Source organism: Vulpes lagopus, chromosome 3 (genome assembly GCF_018345385.1).
Source record: "Vulpes lagopus strain Blue_001 chromosome 3, ASM1834538v1, whole genome shotgun sequence".
In the NCBI taxonomy this organism is placed as follows: Eukaryota; Metazoa; Chordata; class Mammalia; order Carnivora; family Canidae; genus Vulpes; species Vulpes lagopus.
Window position 1 is genome coordinate 29,976,658 of NC_054826.1, and position 23,513 is coordinate 30,000,170.

General features: G+C 44.4%; 1 protein-coding gene across 8 annotated transcripts in view; it reads left to right on the forward strand.

Annotated features, from left to right (window-relative positions):
- The window catches only part of SMIM3 (small integral membrane protein 3), a 46,640-nt gene extending 28,998 nt beyond the window's left edge, over positions 1–17,642 (forward strand). For 6 of the 8 annotated variants that reach the window (XM_041747850.1, XM_041747849.1, XM_041747848.1 and 3 more), the window contains one exon: positions 16,305–17,642. In XM_041747850.1, coding sequence (XP_041603784.1) covers positions 16,316–16,498 — 183 coding nt within the window. In that variant the 5' untranslated portion in view covers positions 16,305–16,315 and the 3' untranslated portion in view covers positions 16,499–17,642. Of the gene's footprint in view, positions 1–222; positions 6,672–13,679; positions 14,988–16,304 lie in introns of those variants that run through there. The other 2 variants (XM_041747855.1, XM_041747854.1) reach the window with 2 other exon arrangements.
- The last annotated feature ends 5,871 nt before the right edge of the window (positions 17,643–23,513 follow it).

Consider the following 23,513-nt stretch of genomic DNA (forward strand, 5'->3'; position numbering starts at 1 on the left):
TTTTTTCTTTTTTAAAGATTTATTTATTCATGAGAGACAGAGAGATTGAGAGAGAGAGAGAGAGAGAGAGAGAGAGGCAGACACAGGCAGAGGGAGAAGCAGGCTCCATGGAAGGAGCCTGATGTGGGACTCTATCCTGAGACTTCAGGATCACATCCTGGGCTGAAGGCGGCGCTAAACCGCTGAGCCACCCAGGCTGCCCGGAAAGAGAATCTTTATCTTGATTGGTCTTACACTGCCACTGTTGGCAGTGGAATCAAAGATAGACATGTGTATTCACACTCACAGTGGTAGGAATAGGTGTGACATGCCCTGCAGACACCTGCCCCGATGGGCTGGGCAGGCCAAATTATGTAATAATGATTGGACTTGGCGGGGCATCTGGGTAGCTCAGTTGGCTAAGCATCAGACTCTTGATCTCAGTTCAGGTCTTGATCTCAGGGTCTTGAGTTTAAGCCCCACGTTGAGCCTGCTTAAAAAAAAAAATCATATTTGACATTTACTGAGCGCTATGAGCCAGGCATTATTCTAAGCATTTTGCATGCATTAATTCATTTAGTCTTTACCACAATCCTATGAGGTAGGGACCACCATTATATCCATTTTATAGTTGAGGAGACTGAGATCCAAAGAGAGTAGGGAACTTCCCCATGATCACAGGAAGTAGGTGGCACTGCTGCAGTTTGCACCCAGGCAGTATGGTTCCAGGGCCCACGCTCTGAACCTCACTGGAACTACGGGGATCTGGGTTCACATCTTGCTTCTGTCACTTTCTTGTAGGGTGACCTGGGGGACAGTAAGAATTTGACAGCCACTGGGCCAGTGAATCAATAGGGACCCTGGTATCCTGACTCACCAAGGAAACAGAATGGTGTCCATCCAGGAGAAAAGCTCAGAGGTAGCCAGGCAGGGGGACAGGCCAGAACTACACCCGGCTAGCATAGTGGACAAGAGCAAACCAGCTTTGACAACCACACTGTGTACTTTACATTGCTTAGCGGTGCATAGCTCTAGTTTCCTTATTTTTTTTTTTAAAGATTTTATTTATTCATGAGAGACACAGAGAGAGGCGGAGACATAGGCAGAGGGAGAAGCAGGCTCCCTGTGGGGAGCCCAATGAGGGTTCAATCCTAGGACTCCTGGAACATGACTTGAGCCAAAGGCAGATGCTCAACCACTAAGCCATCCAAGTGCCCCAATTTTTCTTATTTTGTTGGTTTGGACTCGGACCAGCTGATTGGGTGTGTGTGAATTGCTGGTAACTGACTACAGGGGATCAGAGAGAATGAAGTGGAGGAAGGAGAAGGAAAGTAAACTCCCCCAATCAGCTTCAAGTAATGGCAACATGTGTCCCTGGCATACCTGTCACCACTCCTAATCCCTGCCCCAGGCTATAGTTGATCATCAGGACTTTGCACCTAATCTCTGCGAGGCTAGGGAATCCTTTACTCAGTGCTCTGGACCGCTTCTACCGATTAATCAATCAGGAAGTTTTTTTTTTTTTTTTCTTGCTCTCCCAGGTTTTCCACTTCATTCCTCCAGGGGATGGTTAAGGAAGTAACAAATGGCAAAATGGGAGGCTTTTTTTGAACATCTCAAGTGGCATTTTAGGGAATACCTTGGGGCTTTTTCACGAATCATCTTTTCCACCCTTTCCTCCCTCCTATTTTTTCTTTAATGGCCTTTGACTCAAGACCACCCTGGACCTGGCCGCAGGGCTCTCAGGGAGGTAGGATGCCAGGGGAGCAGAGTGAGACTTTGAGAGCTGGCTGGATTCGTGGAGATCACCTTGACCACTCTTTCCAATTGACTGACAGGTAAAGGAGGCCCAGTTCAAAGGAGGGACTACTCAGGATCACACTGTGTGGTCTGATTCTAATGCTGGACCAAAGTACCACAAATTTAGTGGCTTAAGAAAAATCAGATTTATTGTCAATTCTACAGTCAGAAGTCTGTTATGGGTCTTTCTAGAAGAAAATCAAGGGGTCAGTAGGCTGAGTCTCTTTCTGGAGTCTTCAGGGGAGGATTGGTTCTCTGCTAATTTGAGTTGTTGGCAGAATTCAGTTTCTGTGACTGTAGGACCAAGGTCACTGTTTCCTTGCTGGCTGTCAGCTCGGGCCATTCCCTGCTTCTCCAGGCCACTCCTTGGCTCACAGCTGGCTTCCTTAGCCTTCAGAGTAAGCAACGGTGAGTCAGGGGCTTCTCCTGCCACATTTCTCTGACCCTTCTGCCTTCTTCACTTTTAAGGACCCATGTGATTAGACTGGGTCCAATTGGTGGTCCAAGATAATCTCCTCATCTCAGAGTCTTTAAATCACATCTGTAAAGTCCCTTTGCCTCTGTTTTCATGACTCTGTCCTCTGAGTCATGCTTCCTTTTTCATATTCATGGTTCCAGAGACCAGGACATGGACATTTTGAGGGGCCCCTTTCCTGCCTGCCGTACACCATGAGGCCTGTCTTAGGAGACTGACTCGTTCCCAGTCACATAGCCTGGCAGGGACTCACAGCCTTCTGGTGCCCTTGCAGCTCTATCACTACCCCCGCCCCCCGGCAGCCCACCAGCCCACCATCATGGACAGCCTCCTTTGTCGGCCCAGCACACAACAGGCACTTAGTCACGGGCAGATAACCATGATGGATGGTGGAGGCTTAAGCAGGATGCTGTGGATTTGGCCTGGGCTTCTCTGCTTGGCTCCCTGTTGGTTTCTAAGACTCTGTGATTGGCTGGGTCAGATGGGTACGTGCAGTCTTGGATAGCTCTGGCTGTTTTCGTGTCTCTTTGAAATATCCTGGTGTTTTTCCATTTTTCCAGCCACAGAAGAGCCGATAGAAACTCAGGCAGGGAACAAGTCTTTAGACTGTTAAAGATTTTTGAGAGAAACTGGAGCCAACTGGGGTAAGATGAGAACAGAGCGCTCCTCTGGGACCTTGGGTGATTGGAGAAAGCCCTCTGATTTGATTCTTTTCACATTTTTGATAGTTGTGTGTCCTGCCTGTTCCGTCCTCTGGCCCCTGTCTTTGGAACAGAGGTCCCTAGTGAGATAGTTTGGCTTGGTAAATGCTGGAGGCTATTACAGAAGGGGAGGAGGGTGAGGATGGCCTCACCCTCGAGTAGGCCTGAGAAATCCCCTCCCCTCTCACCAGTGCTCCATCCTCTTCTGAGATCATCACAGAGTTCTGTCCTCTTCTGAATCAGAGCAGGAAAGGCTCATACTGTGTCCAGCAGCTCCACCACCCCTGCACTCACCTCTGTGCGAGGCTCTAGAGCACAGGGGATCCAAACTTGAATTTGAGCTCCCCAGCCCAAGAAAGCAAGAGGGATTCTTAGAGAATATTAGTCCTCCTCTCTCCTCTGCCTGGTCTGTACAGGCTGGTCTGGGAAAAGGAGGAGGCCCTCATACTCCTTCCTGAATGTACAGAGAACCCAGAAAATGATCAAGTTCGAGGATGCATTTTATTTTAGAGATCAGATTCTGATTTTTAAGATCATGGGGGTAAGAATCCTTTCGGGAAAACTAAGTTCCAACTAAGCTCAAATCTAAAGTTCTCTGGTCTGTCCACATTCATGCCTTCACTGATCTTCGATTTATTGGGCACTTACTGTGTACCGCGGGGCCTGTGAGCAGTGCTGGGGGTATAGCAGTGAACAGGAGATGGGGCTTCTGCTGCCCCCGTGCATACATTTGAGTGGGCAAGGATGGCCAATAAAAACACATACACAAAGAAACAAACAAGCTAATTTCAGGTTGTGAAAAGTGTCTGAAGACCATAAAACACAAGATCTGGCAGCTGCTGGACGAAGGTAGTGATTTAGCAAGGTAGATCTGGAAAGGCTTTTCCAAGGCGACATTTAAGAGGAGATCCTGGACATTGAGACACTGGTTGTTGAAAAGGAAGATCTGCAGGGAAGAGCATCCTAAGAAGAGGGAACAGCGAGCACAAAAGTCTTGAAGTGGGATAAAGTCGTTAGTGACCCCAGGCTAGTAAGTGGCCAGTGGGCCTCTTGGAACTTGACTTGCTTTCTCTGCCTGGCCTAGATGCTCCATTTTTCTCAGCTGGTTGTATCAGCTCCTTCTGAGGGTAGAGCCTTAGGAACAGGTCCTATAAGCTGAGTGATGCTGGTAAGCCCCCTGAGTCTACTCCCTGGTGGGGAGGGTCAGCCTCATTCTTCACATTTGGCAGGACCCCTGAAGAGATGGGCCCGGCATCAGTGACTCAGAGCTGGTGCTCTCGCCTCCTCTCTGGCCTCTGTGCCCAGAGCTGCTTCTCAGAGCTCTGGCAGTGCTGGCTTAAGGCCACACCTGCAGGAAGCCACCTGCCTCTGTCTGCTTTTTCTCCCACTTTGGGATAATTAAGCTCTCCTGCCAGCAGGAAGTCATTTATTTTATTGCCTTCTTCCTCAGTGAGCTGCTTGGTGGTGAAACCGGTTGGATAACCACTGGCAATCCCTCAAAAGTTAACTGCTAGCTGCAGCTCAGATGTGACAGGTGTGCTTTTCCTGTGGAGGATCAAAGCTGGGACAGACTATCAAAGGCCCTTTGCGAATGATCATGGTTTCCTTGATCAGCCTCAGAGCAGTCACGGTGTCCAAACTAATGGTGGGGCCTCCGAATGCTTTGAATTTAGGAGCTACGCTGTGCCCCCCAGCTCATTTGAACACGCATGAAGCCCTTACTATGCACCAGGCATTGTCCGAAGTAAGTGCTTTGCATGCATTATCTCATTCCAATCCCTCAGCATCCCAGTGACCCCAGCTACTACCGCTAGTTATTACTATTTCCATTTTACGAATGAAACAGCAGCTTTGGGGTTTTGTTGATGTATGTACTCTACTCATCCTGCCTTTCTCTTTATTTCTTCCATTGGAACACTTACTTTTCTTCAAAGCCTGTATCAAAGTCCCCTTTCTTTGTAAGGTGTTCTGATTTACTTAGACCAAAACAAAGGAATGAAGATGAACATTTTTTGAGCATCTATTATGTTTCAGGGCTGTATACGTATTGTCTCGCTTTATCCTCACAAAAGAAGGGGGCAACATAATGCTCTTAGCATTTTAAAGATGAGGAGATCGAGGTTTAAAGATGTTAAGTGACTTGCCCTGAGTCACATCTCTAATAAAATGTCAAGCAGGATGCAGATCAAGATCGTCTCAACTACAGTCCGTTTCTCTTTCAATGTCCTTCCTCTTCTCCAAGAGCAGGTGGTTTACACCTTCAAGGTAGGAGCGGTCTGCCTTATATTGCAATTAGCAATTATGAGTGATGCCTTTTTCCTGCAGAAGAGAGTGAGCTTCTTATGAGCAAATATCTCCATCTCCACCCCCGCTCCTCGATGCTCGGTGTGATTCACAGCGCAATCCATATTTATTGAATTGATAAGCCACCCGTTTCATGCTTGGACTGAAGAAATCTGTCACGTTAATCAACCATGGTTGATTTTTTAAAAATTGGTTTTTTAGTGGAACCATGGTTTGTTGGTTGATTAAAAAAATTCACTCATATGGACTAAGCCTCTGTCATCTTTGTTGATAAAGTGAAGACATGCGCCAAGTCAGGGATGCTAGCAAATTCTAACTGAAAGGGGCGGGGGGAGGCTGTTTGCTTAGGTGAGTCCCTTCAGCCAGGAATCATTAATCGTGGGAATGAACATCTGTCGAGTGTCAGACTACTGCCAGGTGCTGTGTGTGATTCTCTCCTGGAATCCTACGAACACTTCAAGGCAGATACTATTATTTGCCCATTTTTGTTTTTGTTTTCAGCTGAGTAAATGGAAGCATTAGGAAGATTAATAACTTAACCTAAGATAGGTCAGCTAGAGAGTGGTGAAGCCACATTGAAACCCAAGCCAGCTGGCCTCGGAGCCTGGGCTCTTAACACTGTCACATGAGCATAGAGGAGCAAATTCCCTGCGGTTTCCTGGTATTCCCCCCATGGAAGCACTCCCATTGCCCCACCAGCCTCCTAGAGCTTGGGCATCTGTTGATTTAAGAAACGTGTATTCAGTACCCCTGCCGCTGAGTAGAGGGGGGAGGCGTTCTGGAAGGAGAATGAGCTGTGCTGGGTAAAATCAGTGCTGCAGCAGAGCTGGAACCCAGGCAAGTTGTCCAGTCCTTCATCCTGGGTGCACGGGCCTTTTTCCCACCTCGGTGGAATCTTCCATGGCTAGTGAGATTCCAGTGTCTCTTCCTCTTTCCTGATGGTCTCATAGCGAGGAATAAAGTTACAGGCTTAGCCATTACCTTTTTCACCAAATTCATCTGCATTCCAACCTTTAATCAAAGGGATGGAATGCAAAGGGTAGAACTGCATTCACCAGCAATTCTGACAGGACTTGTTTTTGATTGAAGGGTGTGTGTGTGTGTGTGTGTGTGTGTGTGTCTGTGGACTTGGGAAACCATCTCACCTGTCCCACCTACCATGATGTGGCCTAGGGCTCTGGGCCTCAAGGCTCTGGATGGCTTTTACAAGGTAAAAAGATAGAACCAAGAAGTCTGCCTGGCTGTCATTCTTCCTATCGGTTTGCTCCCTACCACTGCTTTCTCCAGCCTGACTCCTTACTTTCTCCCAGCTTCTATCTCAGACAGGATAGAGACAGCTTGAGAAGAGCATGCAGAGCAGGAAGCCTGAGTTCTCCCCTCGGTCCTGCCTTGAACTTGCTATGTGACCTTGGGTAAGTCACTTCCTTCACTTTTAACATGGAAGGTAGGCTATGTGGTTTTAGTTAGATAGTGTCTAAATTCCTTATAGATTTCTAGAATGCCATGTCTTTGTAGAGATTTCTTCTCCCTGGAACAAACTCAATACAACAGAGTATTGCTGGATTAGTTTTCTATTGTTGCCATAACAAATTAGCACAGATTTGGTGGCTTAAGAATACAATCACAATCTTAGTTTCCATGGGTCAGGAGCCCAAACCCAGGAGCCTTGCTGGGTCCTTACAAACTTCAATCAAGGTATCAGCCTCGTTGTATTCATGTCTGGAGGATCAATTAGGAAAGACTCTGCCTGCAACCTCATCCAGGTTGTTGGCAGATTTATTTCTTGCAACTCAAGGCCAGCAGCTCAAGGCCAGCAGAGGAGTCTCTTTGACTTCAGGGAAGGCTTCAGCCCTCTTAAAGGTCTTTCATCTGATTAAGTGAGGCCCACCCAGGATGCCCTTTTTTTTTTTTACTTTAAAGTCAGGGGATCGGGATCCCTGGGTGGCGCAGCGGTTTGGCGCCTGCCTTTGGCCCAGGGCGCGATCCTGGAGACCCGGGATCGAATCCCACGTCGGGCTCTCGGTGCATGGAGCCTGCTTCTCCCTCTCCCTCTGCCTGTGCCTCTGCCTCTCTCTCTCTATCTCTCTGTGACTATCATAAATAAATAAAAATTAAAAAAAAAAAAAAAAGTCAGGGGATCTGTAACCTTAACTACATCAGCAAAATCCCTTAATCCTTGTTAGGTGACCGAACCTAATCCCAGGGGTAGCACCAGGGAACAGAAGTTATGGGGGCAATATTAGAATTCTACTTACCACAATTGCTTCATAGAAATATCCTCTTTACAGTTTTGACTGGAGCATATTAGAGCCAGCTTTCTGTTTTGTGAGTTAGGTCAAATGATTTAACATATGAAATCAGTTCTAAAAATTACTTGTTCTTACATTAAAACTATTCTGCTTTGGGGACACCTGAGTGGCTCAGTGATTGAGCGCCTGCCTTCAGTCCAGGGACCCCAGATCGAGACCCACATCAGGCTTCCTGCATGGAGCCTGCTTCTCCCTCTGCCTATGTCTCTGCCTCTCTCTGCGTCTCTCATGAATAAATAAATAAAGTCTTTTAAAAAAAAACTATTCTGCTTTGAACTTGTTTTTTAAATGCAGTGTATTATGATTCCCTTTATTCTCACATAATTATCCTCAAAGTTATTTTCTCCCAATATCATTAAATGAATATATATATTACTACATAATTGGGAATTTTCTATATATATGAAATATATTATTATATTATATAATTATATAATATATTGAATTTTAAATTTAATATATTAAATATGTTAATATATAAAAATTATGCCCAGAGGAAATAATTTAAATGTTAACTTTTTATATTTAATTCGTTTTGATACTTTCTATTTGAAATCATATGTAATAGAAACCTATTAATTTAAGAACTCTTCTGTATCCTTAGCTGGTTTTAAAAAACTTTTTGGGGCAGTCCGGTTGGCTCAGCGGTTTAGCGCCACCTTCAGCCCAGGGCCTAATCCTGGAGACCCAGGATTGAGTCCCACGTCAGGCTCCCTGCATGGAGCCTGCTTTTCCCTCTGCCTGTGTCTCTGCCTCTCTCTCTCTCTCTGTGTCTCTCATGAGCAAATAAATAAAATCTTTAAAAATAATAATAATAATAAAACCTTTTTGTTCTATCAGTATTCAAGAGAATTGCATTGAACTCCCACACTGTAACTGTGACTTCATCTATTTCTCCTTATAATTCTGAAGTTAAGTACAGAAAAAGTAAAAATCTACTACCTTTCTATGTGCTATTTGTTCCACACATTCTATTTTTCCCTTTTATCTGGAAGTTATGTACTCTTTTACTTTTATTTATTTTTAGAGATTTTATTTATGTATTCATGAGAGACAGAGAGAGAGAGAGAGAGAGAGAGAGAGAGAGAGAGAAAGGCAGAGACATAGACAGAGGGAGAAGCAGGCTCCACACTGAGCAGAGAGCCTGACGTGGGACTTGATCCCAGACCTTGGGATCATCCCTTGAGCCTAAGGCAGACACTCAACTGCTGAGCCACCCAGGCATCCCTCTTTTACTACTTTAAAATGGCTACCCTAGAGATTACAATATACATCCTTGATTTAAGAAAGTCTAATATTATTTGGTTCCTCTGCCCTTTCCCAGACAATGCAAAAAAAACCAGAATACTTTAATTCTATTTCTTCTACTATTTATTTGCTATTGTTATTACACATTTTAATTCTGTTTTTGTCTGAAAATGTCATATTTCATCTTAATTCTTGGCAATTATTTTTGTTCAGAGCTTGAAGGATATCATTCTGCTGTTTTCCAGACTCCACTGTTTCTACTGAGAAGTTAGATATTAGTCTAATTGGTTTTCATTTGAAAATAATCTGCCTTTTTTTCTCCTTATGGTTTTCAGCAGATTTACTATAATGTGCTTTTCTTTCCCTCAGCTTCATTCTAAGTGTTTTTTGTCTTTTTGATCTATCTTCTAGTTCACTAATTCTTCTTTCTTCTATGTCCCACCTGCTGTTAAGCCCATTTGTTCAAATTTTATTTCTAGTATTTATTTTTCAGTTCTATAATTTCTGTTTGGTTTTTTAAAAAAACAAATCTGCCGTGTTCTTTTTTGTAGTGTTCAGTTATCTGTCAAAATTCTCAATCTCTTTGAACATAGTAAGCAAGGTTATTTAAAAGGTGTGTCTAAGCGACAACTACAGTATCTGGAACCCCTATAGATCTTTTTCTATTGTCTTTTGTTTCTGATGGTTCTGTTCTTGTCATCTTACATTTTTTTCAGCCCTGCTTATTTTTAGTTTTGCATTAGACATTATATGTCAAAAAAAATATGAAGCCTATTGTGATTGTTATCTCCTTCAGAGAGGATGTAGGTTTGCTTCTGCCAGGCACCTGGAGGTATTAGCAATGTGAAACAACCTTAGTTCAATTTCAGGGACTGTGATGATTCAAACCTGGGTTGCAGTGTCTGGGATTGGTGTATTTCTTTTTCACTCTTAGCACTAAGAGTGCTCTTTTGGGGAACCCTGGGTGGCGCAGGGGTTTAGTGCCTGCCTTTGGCCCAGGGCGCGATCCTGGAGACCCGGGATCGAATCCCACGTCGGGCTCCCGGTGCATGGAGCCTGCTTCTCCCTCTGCCTATGTCTCTGCCTCTCTCTCTCTGTGTGTGTGACTATCATAAATAAATAAAAATAAAAAAAATTTAAAAAAGTAAAAAAAAAAAAAAAGAGTGCTCTTTTGGGGGTGCCTGGGTGGTTCAATTGGTTAAGTGTCTGCCTTTGGCTCAAGTCATGATTCCAGGGTCCTGGGCTTGAGCCCCATGTCAGGCTCCCTGCTCAGTGGGGAGTCAGCTTCTCTCTCTGTCTCTTTTCCTTCCTCATTCTCTCTCTCTCAAATAAATAAAATGTTTAAAAAAAAAGTGTGCTCTCTGAAGTCCAACCCTAGAATGCAGAGGTTTTATTCTCCTTGTCTTGGGAGATCCCTGAGTCTGTCAGAAACTCTGCTTGGTCTCCATTGTCCACTAAGGGAAATGCTGCTTCAAATGCCAGGATCACCTCCCTGGATTTCTTCCGTTCCCAGATCTTACCCTAGTAATTCTCATTATTTTGTTACTTCTTAGTGCCTTCAGGCAGTTTTATTTTTTTGGCCTGGGGGACAATTTTTCTAGTTGCCCTCAGTAGGAGAATTGATCAAAATGATCTAGTTTGCCATCACCAGAAGTGAAAGTCCTGACCTTTGTAGATTGCATATCTTTTCTTAATTCTCTAAATCCAGAATGCCTTTGGCCAAAAGCAGTGAGTCTGACCTGGACTTAGGAAAGAGCTATAGATCCGGCATATTCCATGTTCCTTACCCCTGGGTCTGTGTGGAGGCTTTGGAGATGAACATAGGGTCAGAAGACCTGAGTTTGAATGTCTGTTACTTAGCTTTATGACCACTAGTCAGTTAACCTTTCTTGGCTTTCATATCCACATCTGTAAAATAATATATCCAGCACAAGATTATTATGAAGGTTAAGTAAGTTAATGTGTGGGATGAGGCCTAGCACACTACTTAGCACTTGGTATTTGTTAAATGTTGGCTTGTGTATTGCTGTATTTGAGGAAATGAGAGGAGGGATACTTCACTTCTCTGCTTCTTGGAAATGAGCTATATCTTCTGAATAAATAACAGTAATTTCTAAGAGTATCTTGTATATAGCAAGTACTTGAATGAATGAATGAATGAATGAATGAACGAACATCCTGGACAGAGTTACTTATTCTAGTGGTGCTCAACCAAAACCAGTATTACTTTGTCAGAGGGTGAGAGCTGCTTGCTAGGGAGTAAGTCTCATGATTGAAAGGTGGATAAATAGAACAGATTAGTCACCTTGAGTCCAGTTATTCTAAAACGATTGACTTGCAGGAAATTTTAATTCCTGAAATGTATATTTTTTTGTTGGAACTAGAAAATTTACCATATGATAGAATTAGCTGGAATAATTATTCTTTTTTTTCCCCCTAAAAGATTTTCAGTGGCTTATGAAAACTGGCCTCTCGGGCAGCCCAGGTGGCTCAGCGGTTTAGCGCCGCCTTCAGCCCGGGGCATGATCCTGGGGACCCCGGATCAAGTCCCGCATCGGGCTCCCTGCATGGAGCCTGCCTCTCCCTCTGCCTGTGTCTCTGCCTCTCTCTCTCTCTCTATGTATTCTCATGAATGAATAAATAAAATCTTTAAAAAAAAAAAAAAGAAAACTGGGCTCTCACAGAGCTGGTGGTGTAGGGGCCCACGTGGCATCAGTGGCTGGTGATACCAGTGGCTTCTTTGCTTGTCAGCTCAGAGTGGTGTTAACACAGTGCTTAGACAAACTTATATTGAACATATGTCAAAGTTTATTTATTCATTTAATGAGGTAATTAGGAGATAAAGTATGCCAGTTTAAACTGACAGGAGTTTAGGCCTGACTGCTGTTGTACCTCCCATGATCATAAAAACCACAGTTTTATCTGGGATAAGGTTGAGTTTGTGATATGAATGTTCTGGGCCCTAGTCTGACATAACCCATTAATCAGAAATAACAAATAATGTATCTGCAAAGCAAATGATAAGCAGCTTGATCTATGGTTATTAATTAGATGTGCCAAGAAACAGGGTTTTATGCACTCACAAGGAACCATGCACCCGGATGCCAGATAGGGGTCAAACAGAAGTCAGCTAGCAGAAGCTTTGAGTTCTGTTTTTTCTCAAGGAAAACTGTCCAGCGTGCCATTAAAGATGCTGAACATATGGTTTATGTAGTTCTTATTTTGGGGACAAAATTTATCTTTCACAGTGGGGAGAGGTGTTCCATGGGAAGGAACAGCCTATCAGAGGACACATGTTTGAAGACTGGGAAGGTTGAAACAAGGAGAGAGAGCTCCCTGTGCACTTGGATGTCTGGCCGCATTCATGGCCAGCCTTAGAGCCCTGGAACAGTGGTAGCTCTGAAACGGCCCTTGGAGAACATCACAACCTGTGGTTTTCTGACTGTGTTTTGAGGAACCCAAGGGGCCAAGGGAAAGCTGAACAGCTGTGCTGTACCAAGCAAATGGGTTGTGCTAAGCAAGGACACTAGAATAATACCTGGGAAAGTTACTTTAGTTTTCTATGTTATAGTTTAATATTGTGTTTAGTTTGAATTATATGTGTGAAGGGGGTGAACACCCAAATCTCTAGTGCTTAGGGCCTCTAAGGATATTTATCCAGCCTCACTAGCTGGGACCCCAAAATTCCTCTTTTGGTTCCTCCCTGGCATGCTAGAGCAGCCCTGCTTTTATCTGTTTTTATGTTCCAGGTTTTAAATAATGCCATGTGCGAAAGAGTACAATCTAGAGTATGGGTTACAGAGAAAGTTTCATTTATTCCTCTACTTGTTCTGTTTTGTATTGCTTGGGCAAGTGGCTTGATCGGATTTATGTCTTTGAATGATTATTCTGGAAGAAGGTGGGGTTGAAGGTGGGGAAAGACCTCAGTATCTCAGTTTTGCCATCTGTGAAATAAGGCTAGCTGTGGCTTCTGTGATTCGTGATTATGAATGAGCCTTGGAGCCTGAGTTCCTGTAAATGACAGGTTTTCCATATGAAAGTCGGCCAGGGAAATTATTTCTGGCATTTGGAGTCACGGAAACTGTTTGATGTTAATGGGTTTACCAGAAAGGGCTTTCGTGGGGTTCTTTTGGCGCAGGGCAGGCTAGCTGTTGATGTAATCAGGAGACCACAAAGAATGATTTCTGCTGCCTCTGTCCCTTCCCTAACAGTGTACGTCTCCTGTGACTCATGCTTCTGTGTCTTGGAGTTGGAAGTAAGTGACCACATTTTTAAGGCTGAGGCAGGGCCAGCCTGTGCTTCCCCCTCCTCGGCAGGGCCCAGCCTGATAGTCCCGGGTCTCCTAGAGAGCCTAGCCAGAGGCTTCTCCTTCATCCTGGACCTTGCCCGGGTCTGACCAGACTGGCTACAGAGCACGTAGGAGTCAGTTCCTAAATCACAGTGCTGGAGAGAGTCATAGCAGCCTTAGAGATCCATCAGTCCAGGGGCCTCCAAGCCTGGCTGCATATTGGGTCCGTATTGGCCTCCTCCTGTCCCCTCTTGAGTCTAATTCAATAAGTCTGTAACAGGACCCAGAAATTAATGGTTTTTTAATATTGTGCTAGGTGGTCCTCCCCCTTGGCACAGTATAGAACACTTGGTGACCACTGATCTAGGGTCATACTTGAATTTTATTCAACCGTTTCCCCCTCAATCCAGTTGACTTAAGAAAATTAAATGTAGGAACACCTGGGTGGCTCAGTGGTTGAGCGTCTACCTTCTACTCAGGTGGTGATCCCAGAGTCCTGGAATCGAGTTTTGCATCAGGCTCCCTGCGGGGAGACTGCTTCTCCCTGCCTGTGTCTCTGCCTCTCTCTGTGTGTCTCTCATGAATAAATAAAATCTTAAAAAAAAAGGAAAATTAAATGTAAGACATGCTCATGTTTAGAAAATTCAAGCAGCATAAAGACATGAAGAATGAAAACCAAAAACTTCTCCCAGTCTGGCCCCCAGGTGATCACTGTTTGACACTTTCTTTGAAAAGATTCTGCTCATAAATGATTTTACATTTATGTATCGCCACCTATCTGTCTACTTAATTCTACAAAATCTGAGCCAGAGGAATAATCCTATACACATTATTCTGTACTGTACTTTTTTTTTCCCACTTAAGAAATTTAGAACTCCACCATAGATCATTATTCTTTTTAATACTTACTATTAAAGAAGTTAATATTTGTAACACGCTTGCAACAATGCATGGTGAGTAGCATGCACTGTATGTTTGTTAAATGAGCGAATGCAGGCTGCTGCATGGTACACCAATATACAGATATACTCTATCATACTATTATGGACATTTGTTGTGTTGGTTGCTATAACAAATGATGCAGAAATGAATATCCCTGTGTGTACATCCCAAAGGGGACTTGGCCTTGGAAATGGCAATCAGCACCTTCCTTAGCAGGGCAACAATGGGCACGGAGTCAAAGGCATTGGGAAGAAAAAGTTACTAATTAGGGAAAAGTAAGAAATTGAATTGGGATTGGAAAATTTTTTTTTTTAAATGATAGTCACACAGAGAGAGAGAGAGACAGAGACATAAGCAGAGGAAGAAGCAGGCTCCATGCACCGGGAGCCTGATGTGGGATTCAATCCCAGGTCTCCAGGATCACGCCCTGGGCCAAAGGCAGGCACCAAACCGCTGTGCCACTCAGGGATCCCGGGATTGGAAATTTTGTCTGGGACCTAGATCTAGAAATCTAGATCTCAGATCTAGAAGGAACCACAGGAGAGTGTTTGTCCTAGTCTTGTGACCTCTGGGGAGGGAATATATTGTCTATGGGTCCCAAGTTGTATACTAAGCCCTGGGTAGCCTCAGTGAACTCTTTGGGAAAGTGTGTGAATGGGGGCTGCAGGATCTTTAAAATGTTTGCCAGGGATGATATATGACATCCCCCAGACACTGTGCAAACTCCGAGCTCAAGAAAGTTTACAGTTTAATGTTCGCCTTACTACATTCCCTTTGGCGATGTTCTGTTTCAGGAAGCCCAGTTTTTGGTGGTTGCCATGATACAGCAAGCAGTGAGCCCAAACGGGAGCGTGGGACGGGCGGTGGGTGGTGGTATTGTTGACTCTGACTCCAGAGTCTGAGAAGTCATACAGTGCCGAACCATTGCCCACACCCCATTGGTAAGTGACTGGTGAGGAGTGAAGAGTGTTTTCTTCTTTCAATTTGTGTGTATGATGCCCCGCCACCCCCCCCCACCCGAACAGCTACTAGTCTGTTAGGACATAAATGCTAACTGAGTTGTTTGAAGCTAACTATGTAATCAGTGAAACTGCTAGATATTTCTTTGGGCCCGCAGAACCGTGAAAAAATTACTGAGACACAAAGGGTGCCGTGAATTGAAAAAGTTAGGGAATAACTGATTTCCATCTTATTCATCAGAACTCTTTTAGCTATTGAGTGAGAGAAGCCAAACTGACTCAGGCTTAAAAGCAGGAAATTATTCACTTCTGTGTCTGGGGTGGCTGGGATTGCAGATGGCGTCAGACTGCATGGGGTTCGGGTCCTGAAAGCTCCATTTCTCTTTCCATCTCTAAGATGGGCTATCTAAGCGTGGGTGAGACAGCTCCCCTGCCCATCCTTTCCAGACTCACATCCTCTTGGTTTAGCAGAGCCCAGCAGAAGGAATCCTCTTTCCCAATAGCTTGTGCATAAGAGCCCTGGGAGGACTTTGGCTGACCTGGCCTAGGTCACTTGCCCAGCCCTGAAAGGAGGCTATGGAGATTTGTGATGGCCAAGCCTAGGTGCCATATCTACCTCTGTGCTCAGGTGAGCACCCTCACTAAACCACATGGTAGGTTCTCCACAGAAAAAGCAGGTTTTGTTACCAGGAGAATGGGAGAAGGGACACAGGACCAAAACCAGTTGATTTTCCATTTTAACAGATGAGGGGCCAGACTGGTAATGTGATAATTTACAAATTAAACATGGTGGCTCTGGAGTCCCACCCACCTGGCTTCACTTCCTTGGGCACGTTTACTACATCTACATCTGTGAAAGCTTTAGAGTCTCCATCTATAAAATGGAAATAATTGAAGATAAAATCCAATATATAAAAGAAGGCTGGGGCACCTGAGTGGGTCAGTCAGTACAGTGTCTGCCTTCAGCTCAGGTCATGATCCTGTGGTCCTGGGATCAAGTCCCTCCTAGGCTCTCTGCTCAGCAGAGTCTGCTTCTCCTTCTCCCTCTGCCTCTCTCCCCTGCTTGTGCTCTCTCTCAAATAAATAAAATCTTTAAAAAAAAAAAAGGTAATTAAAAAGCTGACAGTAATAGTCTCCACCTCATGGAGCTGGTGGTGGGGCTTAGCACACTACCCCCCTGGGTAAGTGAGCCCATTATTGGTCAGGTAACCTTAAGAGCACCCAGCTGGTAAAGGACCCAAGCCTCTGAGTCCTGGAGAGGGTACAGAATAGTGACTTCCTCTCTCCTGTCTGTCACAGAGTGAAGCAGCATGGATGCCGTCAGCCAGGTCCCCGTGGAAGCCGCACTCCCAAAGCACATCCTGGATATCTGGGTCATTGTCCTCATCATCCTGGCCACCATTGTCATCATGACCTCCTTGTTGCTGTGCCCAGCCACCGCAGTCATTATCTACCGCATGCGGACTCATCCTGTCCTTAACGGGGCTGTCTGAAATCAGTGTCCCAAGAGGGGCTGGGGAGAAACATGGATAGTATCTCCTCCCCCAGCCTCTTCCTTCTCAGAAAAGCAGCAGGAGGGGCTTTGCAGTGTGGACTCTGGAGCTTGATGTGTGAGAGGAGACCGGAGTTCTTGTTTGGATTTTGCCACCGGCCAGCTGTGTGAGTTGGGTCAAGGGACCTAACTCTGTGGGTTCCAGGTTCCTTATCTTCTAAATGGGGATCATGGTCCTGCCCTTCCTACCTCAGAGGGTTGTAAGAGCCAATGCCTTGGGTGGAGGTTAAAGCTGTTTGTGGCTATGAATGGTAAAGCCACCACAGATAGACGGGGGTTATAATTGCTGACAATGGCCTTCAGGGTGGTGATGAAGACACTGGGGGCAGAGCAGCCTTTGCCAGTGCCCCTCAGGTCGAACCAAGCAAAGACACCCTGTCTGCATTCCAAGGGGCCAGCAGTGCTTTGGCTCAAAGTCATTTTCTTTGTGGTGCCACTCCCTCAAGTTACCTAATTTGGAGGGAACTGAGTGTGGCAGGAGGAGGGAGATGGGTGGAACTTCATAGGACCTTCCTGTGCAAGAATGTCTACCCCTGTGACAGTCTAGAGGATGGCACTGCCATTTCTTGGCAAGGCCAAGGGACCTGGGGTGATGGGCTTCTTTCTGCATTGGAGTCTCCTCACTTTGACACTCAAGCTATGTGTCACAACACAGGGTGGCTGAGTTCCCCGGATGGCTTTCAGGATCTCCAGCCCCCACCAACTTGTGTGCCTCACACTCAAGAAGCTGTGTCCCCTCACCCCAGCACCTGCTCTAACTAGCTCCGTGGTGTCAAGTGTATGCCCTTCATCCCCTCCCACCAGCACTGCAGCCAGTCTAAGCTACAGATTTTAAGAGATGTTCCCAGGACTTTTGGAACTCACTCAAGACAGCGATGGTTATTTTAGATGCTATGATCTATATTTATAGAGAGATTTCTGGACCACTCAAGCTCTTTGACCAAAATCAGGAACATCTTGGGATTTATTAAATTATGTAAGAAGATATAGCACAGATATCAGAATATTGTGTGGAAGTGATGCTGTTACTTTGGTCTGATTTCATTGATGTATGCGACCAGTTTCCAATAAAGTGCTAGAATGACCATGTCTGAGGTCTTTCTTTAGCGAGCACTTATAATAAGCTCAGGAACTTGGGTACAAGGATTCCACTGAATTTATGGGCCTTAGAGACAGTTTGAATGTAAGAACTGAAAGGGAAAGAGAGGAATCCAGTTGACTTCCAAGGTTCCAGCTTTGGCAAGTGGGTATTTGTGGTTTACTTAGACATAGGATGCAAGGAGAAAAACAAATTTGGTGGGTAAGTGATGAATTTGGTGTCAGACACATCGTGTTTGAGGTGCTCGTGATCTTCAGGTGGACACTTTCACGATGCAACTGGAAACCTAGGTCTGTTCTTTGGGAAAGATTTTATGGCTGGAGTTATGCTTTGGGGGATTATCTGCATATGGTAGCTACGCCACGCAAGGAGACAGGACCACCCAGGCAGCGTACATGGACGGGGGGCAGAGCTAAATGCAAAACTTGGCAGACACTACATAGGAGTGGAAGGGGGGCGGGGGAAAGATAAGGCAAGGAGATTGAAAAGATCATGTGCTTAGAGGTGCTATGAGGGGGATGACATCTTATCGTGTGGGTTGAGGAATGAGTCAGAGGTAAGGAGGTGGAGACAGAATGGACAACTCTCCAGGAATAGGGCTGTTGTACAGAGGTAAGGGAGGAGGGTTTGGGAAGAATGGTCAAGGGGAATAACTTTATGTGATAAGATTTGGATTGGTTTGCTCAGCATCTATCCCAATCTTTGCTTTGCTTTTCCTTTTTCCCTATGCCTTCCTAGGTGACAGAGGCTAGCAAGTGAAAACCTACATTAAACATGAACACTACATTTCCCTAACTAAACTGTAGCCAGAGATTCAGACGTGATTTAGGTTTGCTAATCAGATGCATACATGTGAGGCTTCTGTTTGGAACCTAGTTAGATTAGGACAGAGACTGCAGGGTGTGAAGCATCCACGGTCTAGTGGTCGGTCCATAGCTATGGGCATAAGACAGAGCCAAGATTTCTGCGTTTTTAAAGCAGTGCCCTGTCCTTTGAGAAGTGTAGTACTGAAGTATCTGGGAACTTTGTTTCACTGGGACAGCTGTCTAGAACTTAAACCTCCTGATTACTTGCTGGAGGAAAACTTGAGATATTTGTAATTGATAAGCATGGCATCAGTCTTGTGCAATTCGAGCCCATGAAAAGCAGTACCCTGAGAATTGCTGGATGTGGGGTGTAGGTTCTGTGTGTGCCACCTAGCCTTTCTGAATCTGATTCCAGGTCTGTAAAGCGGAAGGTATCAGAATTGAGAAAGAGAATGAGAAAATCATTCTAGGATTTTAGGGTGGAGTGTAAATAAAGACTTTTAGGCAGTCCACCAGATGGCGATACAGCTCTTTTTTTTTCTTTCTCAAGTGAAGTAGCTCACAGTTCCCAGCCAATCCTATCATTCCTAGCTCTCAACATTTTATTTTTCAGTTCTGGTTTCAGCAACTCTGAAGGTAACTTAGGATCATCCAATCCAAGTTCCCCTATAATAAAGGAATCCCCCTCTCTAATGGTAGGGTTGCCATGTGTTGCCTCCTCAGTATTTCCCAGTGTTCTTGACAACCTGCAACAGATTCACCCAGGAGCATTTATTTATTTACAAATGCAGCTCCCAGGGTCCTGGTTCACATTTATGAGAATCCCTTGGAAAAGGTCTTGCATATCTGTTTTGTAAAAAAAAAGCTACCTGGGTGATCAGTGAACAAGTTAAACGTGGAGAACCACATGGTTGGTGGAAAGGAATTCACTTCTTGCTGAAACCACTCCTTGATAGCCCTTGTATTAAAATTCTTCCTTGAGAAGGGAGAAGAAATGGGTAGGAAATATCAAAAAAGGGAGACAGAACATAAAGACTCCTAACTCTGGGAAACCAACTAGGGGTGGTGGAAGGGGAGGAGGGCGGGGGGTGGGGGTGAATGGGTGACGGGCACTGAGGGGGACACTTGAGGGGATGAGCACTGGGTGTTAATCTGTATGTTGGCAAATTGAACACCAATAAAAAATGAATTTATTATTAAAAAATATAAAATAATAATAAAATCAAATTCTTCCTTGAGTAAGAGAGAAGTCAGGCCTTAAGATGCCCCCTTGGGGGCCACCCTGAAGAGATCAACTTCCTTTTCCTTGGGACTTCTGAGCATTTTTTTAAAAAGATACATTATTTTAGAGACAGTGGGGCAGGGAAGGGCAGAGGGAGAGAGAGAGAATCTCAAGCAGACTCCTGCTGTGTGTGCAGAGCCTGCCATGGGGCTCAGTCTTACAACTCTGAGATCATGACATGAGCCAAAATCAAGAGTCAGTCGACCTAGCCACCCAGGCGCCCCACTTCTGAGCATGAAGATCACTGTCATGAGTTACCTCATCCTACCATCTTGCCTGAGTGGGAAATTCACACTTTGCATTACATGGTGGCTGTCATCCTCATTCCCTCCTTTGGCAGCAGAGCAAGGGCCTGAACAATCTTGGCTTCACTGTATGTTGGCTTTCTGATTGTGGGCAAGGTAACAAACTCTTTGAGTCTTAATTTCCTCATCTGTAAAATAGACACAGGAGTAACTCTAGCTACCTCACAGGATTGTTACGAGTATTATATGTGGTCACAGTGGCAAGGTTGGTGGTAAAATACAGCAAATGCTCAATACCTATGATCTATTGCTAGTGAGTCCTAGTTTCTTCATCTGTAAAATGGTGATGACAGTTACTTCTGAGTGTGGAGGGGATTAAATGAGATAGAAAAGAAAAGAATTTGCCCAGTGCTTGGCACATGGAATTCTCTCAGTAATGGTTAACTATAAGATGGCCAATAATACAAAAATACCAAAGGCCTAATGGGGTTGCATTCTTAAATCATCAAAGTATTGAGATTGGCAGAAAACTTCCCCATTGACATCCAGTAAGATTGGCACTAAATTCACAGAGGGCCTTAAACAAGTGTGAAAATCCTACCTCTTCTATATTAATCTCCCTTCAGGAATTATTTCATAATTTATTCACCATTATTTAATAAAACACCAAGTTTTCCACTTCTAAGTTTTAATCCTTCACAGAATTTGCTTTCTATACTTTTAAATGTCAAAAAAAATTTAAGCCTTTTGGTAAGATAAAATTTTCATCAGGTCTTTATATGATTCTTGCTAAAGAGAGAATGGAAAGAAGATTGTGATGTGAAGTGGTGATAATAATAAAATGTTGATTAAAAATAGATCTGCCTATGACCCAGCAATTGCACTGCTGGGGATTTACTCCAAAGATACAGATGCAGTGAAACGCCGGGACACCTGCCTCCCCATGTCTATAGTAGCAATGTCCACAATAGCCAAACTGTGGAAGGAGCCTCGGTGTCCATCGAAAGATGAATGGATAAAGAAGCTGTGGTCTATGTATACAATGGAATATTCCTCAGCCATTAGAAATGACAAATACCCGCCATTTGCTTCGACGTGGATGGAAAACTGGAAGGTATTATGCTGAGTGAAGTAAGTCAACCGAAGAAGGACAAACATTATATGGTCTCATTCATTTGGGGAATATAAATAATAGTGAAAGGGAATAGAGGGGAAGGGAGAAGAAATGGGTAGGAAATATCAGAAAGGGTGACGGAACATGAGAGACTCCTAACTCTGGGAAACGAACTAAGGGTGGTGGAAGGGGAGGAGGGGATCCCTGGGTGGCGCAGCGGTTTGGCCCCTGCTTTTGGCCCAGGGCACGATCCTGGAGACCGGGGATCGAATCCCACGTCGGGCTGGCTCCCCATGTATGGAGCCTGCTTCTCCCTCTGCCTATTTCTCTGCCTCTCTCTCTCTCTCTCTCTCTCTGTGTGTGTGACTATCATAAATAAAAAAAAAAAGGAAGGGGAGGAGGGCGGAGGGTGGGGGTGAATGCATGAGGGGCACTGAGGGGGCACTTGACGGGATGAGCACTGGGTGTGATTCTGTATGTTGGCAAATTGAACACCAATAAAAAATAAATTTATTATTAAAAAAAAGAAAGATGAAAAAAATAAATAAAATTTTGAAATCCTTAATTCTCAAAGTTGAAGCAACTTCTAAATTGTTCAAATCACACAAAGAATTTAACTGAAGTGTATGAAAGGCTCTTCAATTCCCATGGAGATTTACATGCTAGGAAAAGGTTTCTCGGGCACCTGGGTGGCTCAGTTAAGTGGCTGCCTTTGGCTCAGGTCATGTTCCCAGGTCCTGGGATACAGCCCTGTGTGTCAGGCTCCCTGCTCAGTGGGGAGTCTGTTTCTCCCTCTCCCTCTTCCTACCCCCTACTCATGCTTTCTCTCTTGCTCACTCTATCTGAAATAAAATCTTTGAAAAAGAAAAGTTTCTGTGTTAGGTTTCTAATAACATTATTTGTCCAAATCCAAAAAGTTATTATATATATTTAAATTTTGACAGCTAGCATTATACAGTGAACTGTTTATATGTACAAATTTCCGGTCAAGCAGACTGAATTCCATCTGGCTCCACCAGCACGTCCTGTTGAAAACAGCTGTCTGAGTCTTGCTGCCCTCATTTGTAAAAGTGGAGATCATGCTTATCTCTGCGGTGCCGCTGAGATTAAGGAAGACACCATATCTAAAATATTTACAGAGACTCTGGTTTGCAGTAAGTACTCAGTGTTTATATGTTACCTAAAAATGGAGGAGGATCATTAGCTCTGTCTTAACACAGATACGGGTAGGCAAGTCTGCTGGATCTGTCTTGCTGGATTTCACCCAAATACCTGAGGAAACATTCCCAGGGCCCCTGCAGGAAAGCAGTGAGTCTGAAAGACACCAGCAGGGGGTTTGCGAATTCAGTTCTGACACTATCCACCCAGAGAAAGAGCATCAGATCCCACAGGTAAAGGGTTCAGTTCCAATAGCACTGCTCTCCACGTCTCGGGCCTGTCCCAAGCCCAGGTTGTTACCTGTGCTTCTGACCTATAGCTACATATTGGAGGCTCCAAAAACCCCTCTCCACCTCAGGGCACAAAGGTCAAGTCCAGGTTGTTGCCTGTGCTTCTGACTGGTCATAAATCAGAGGTTCCCACAACCTCCTCCTTGGCTTCCATTATTTTGCTAGAGCAGCTCACGGAACTCAGAAAAACCTGTTTACCCACTAGATTACTAAATCACTGATTTATTACAAGGGATATTGAAGGATACGAATCAACAGTCAGACAAAGAGACACATAGGGTGAGGTCCTGAACAAAGGAGCTCCTACTCTTGTGGAGTTTGGGGCCTGGCACTGTGGCACATGGAAATTCTCTAAACCCCCTCCTTTTAGGTTTTTATGAAGGCTTCATTACAGAGACATGATTGATTAAGTCCTTGGCCACTGGTGATTGATTCAACCTCCCTGGTAATCAGGGGCGGGGACTGAATGTTCCACCCCTATAGTCACCCTTGGTTTCCCTGGCAACGAGCTTCATTCTTACATGCCTTCCACCAAGTCACTTCACTAACATAAATCCAGTTGTGGTGGAAAGGGGCTGATTATGAACAACAAGACCCTCATTTCACCTTTATGGCTCTGAAGTAATTTCAGGAACTAAAGCCAAGAGACTAATAGGATGACAAAAGGAGCTCCCATTGCTCTTATCACTCAGGAAATTCTGAGGAACTGTGGGCCAGGAACTGTGGGCAAGGGACAAATATACATGAGAAATACACTTTGGTTGTCTGAATGACTAAATATATAAATTTCTTATAAATCACAATATCACAACAGCTAAACAGTCTAAGGAGAAATTAAGAAATAACATAAAAAGCTAAGTCAAATAACTATTATCCTCATTTTCTATTTATGTATTTTCCTTAAAATTATTTTACTTTAATGATCAAGTTTTTTCCTTCAGATTTGTGTCTTAGTGACATTA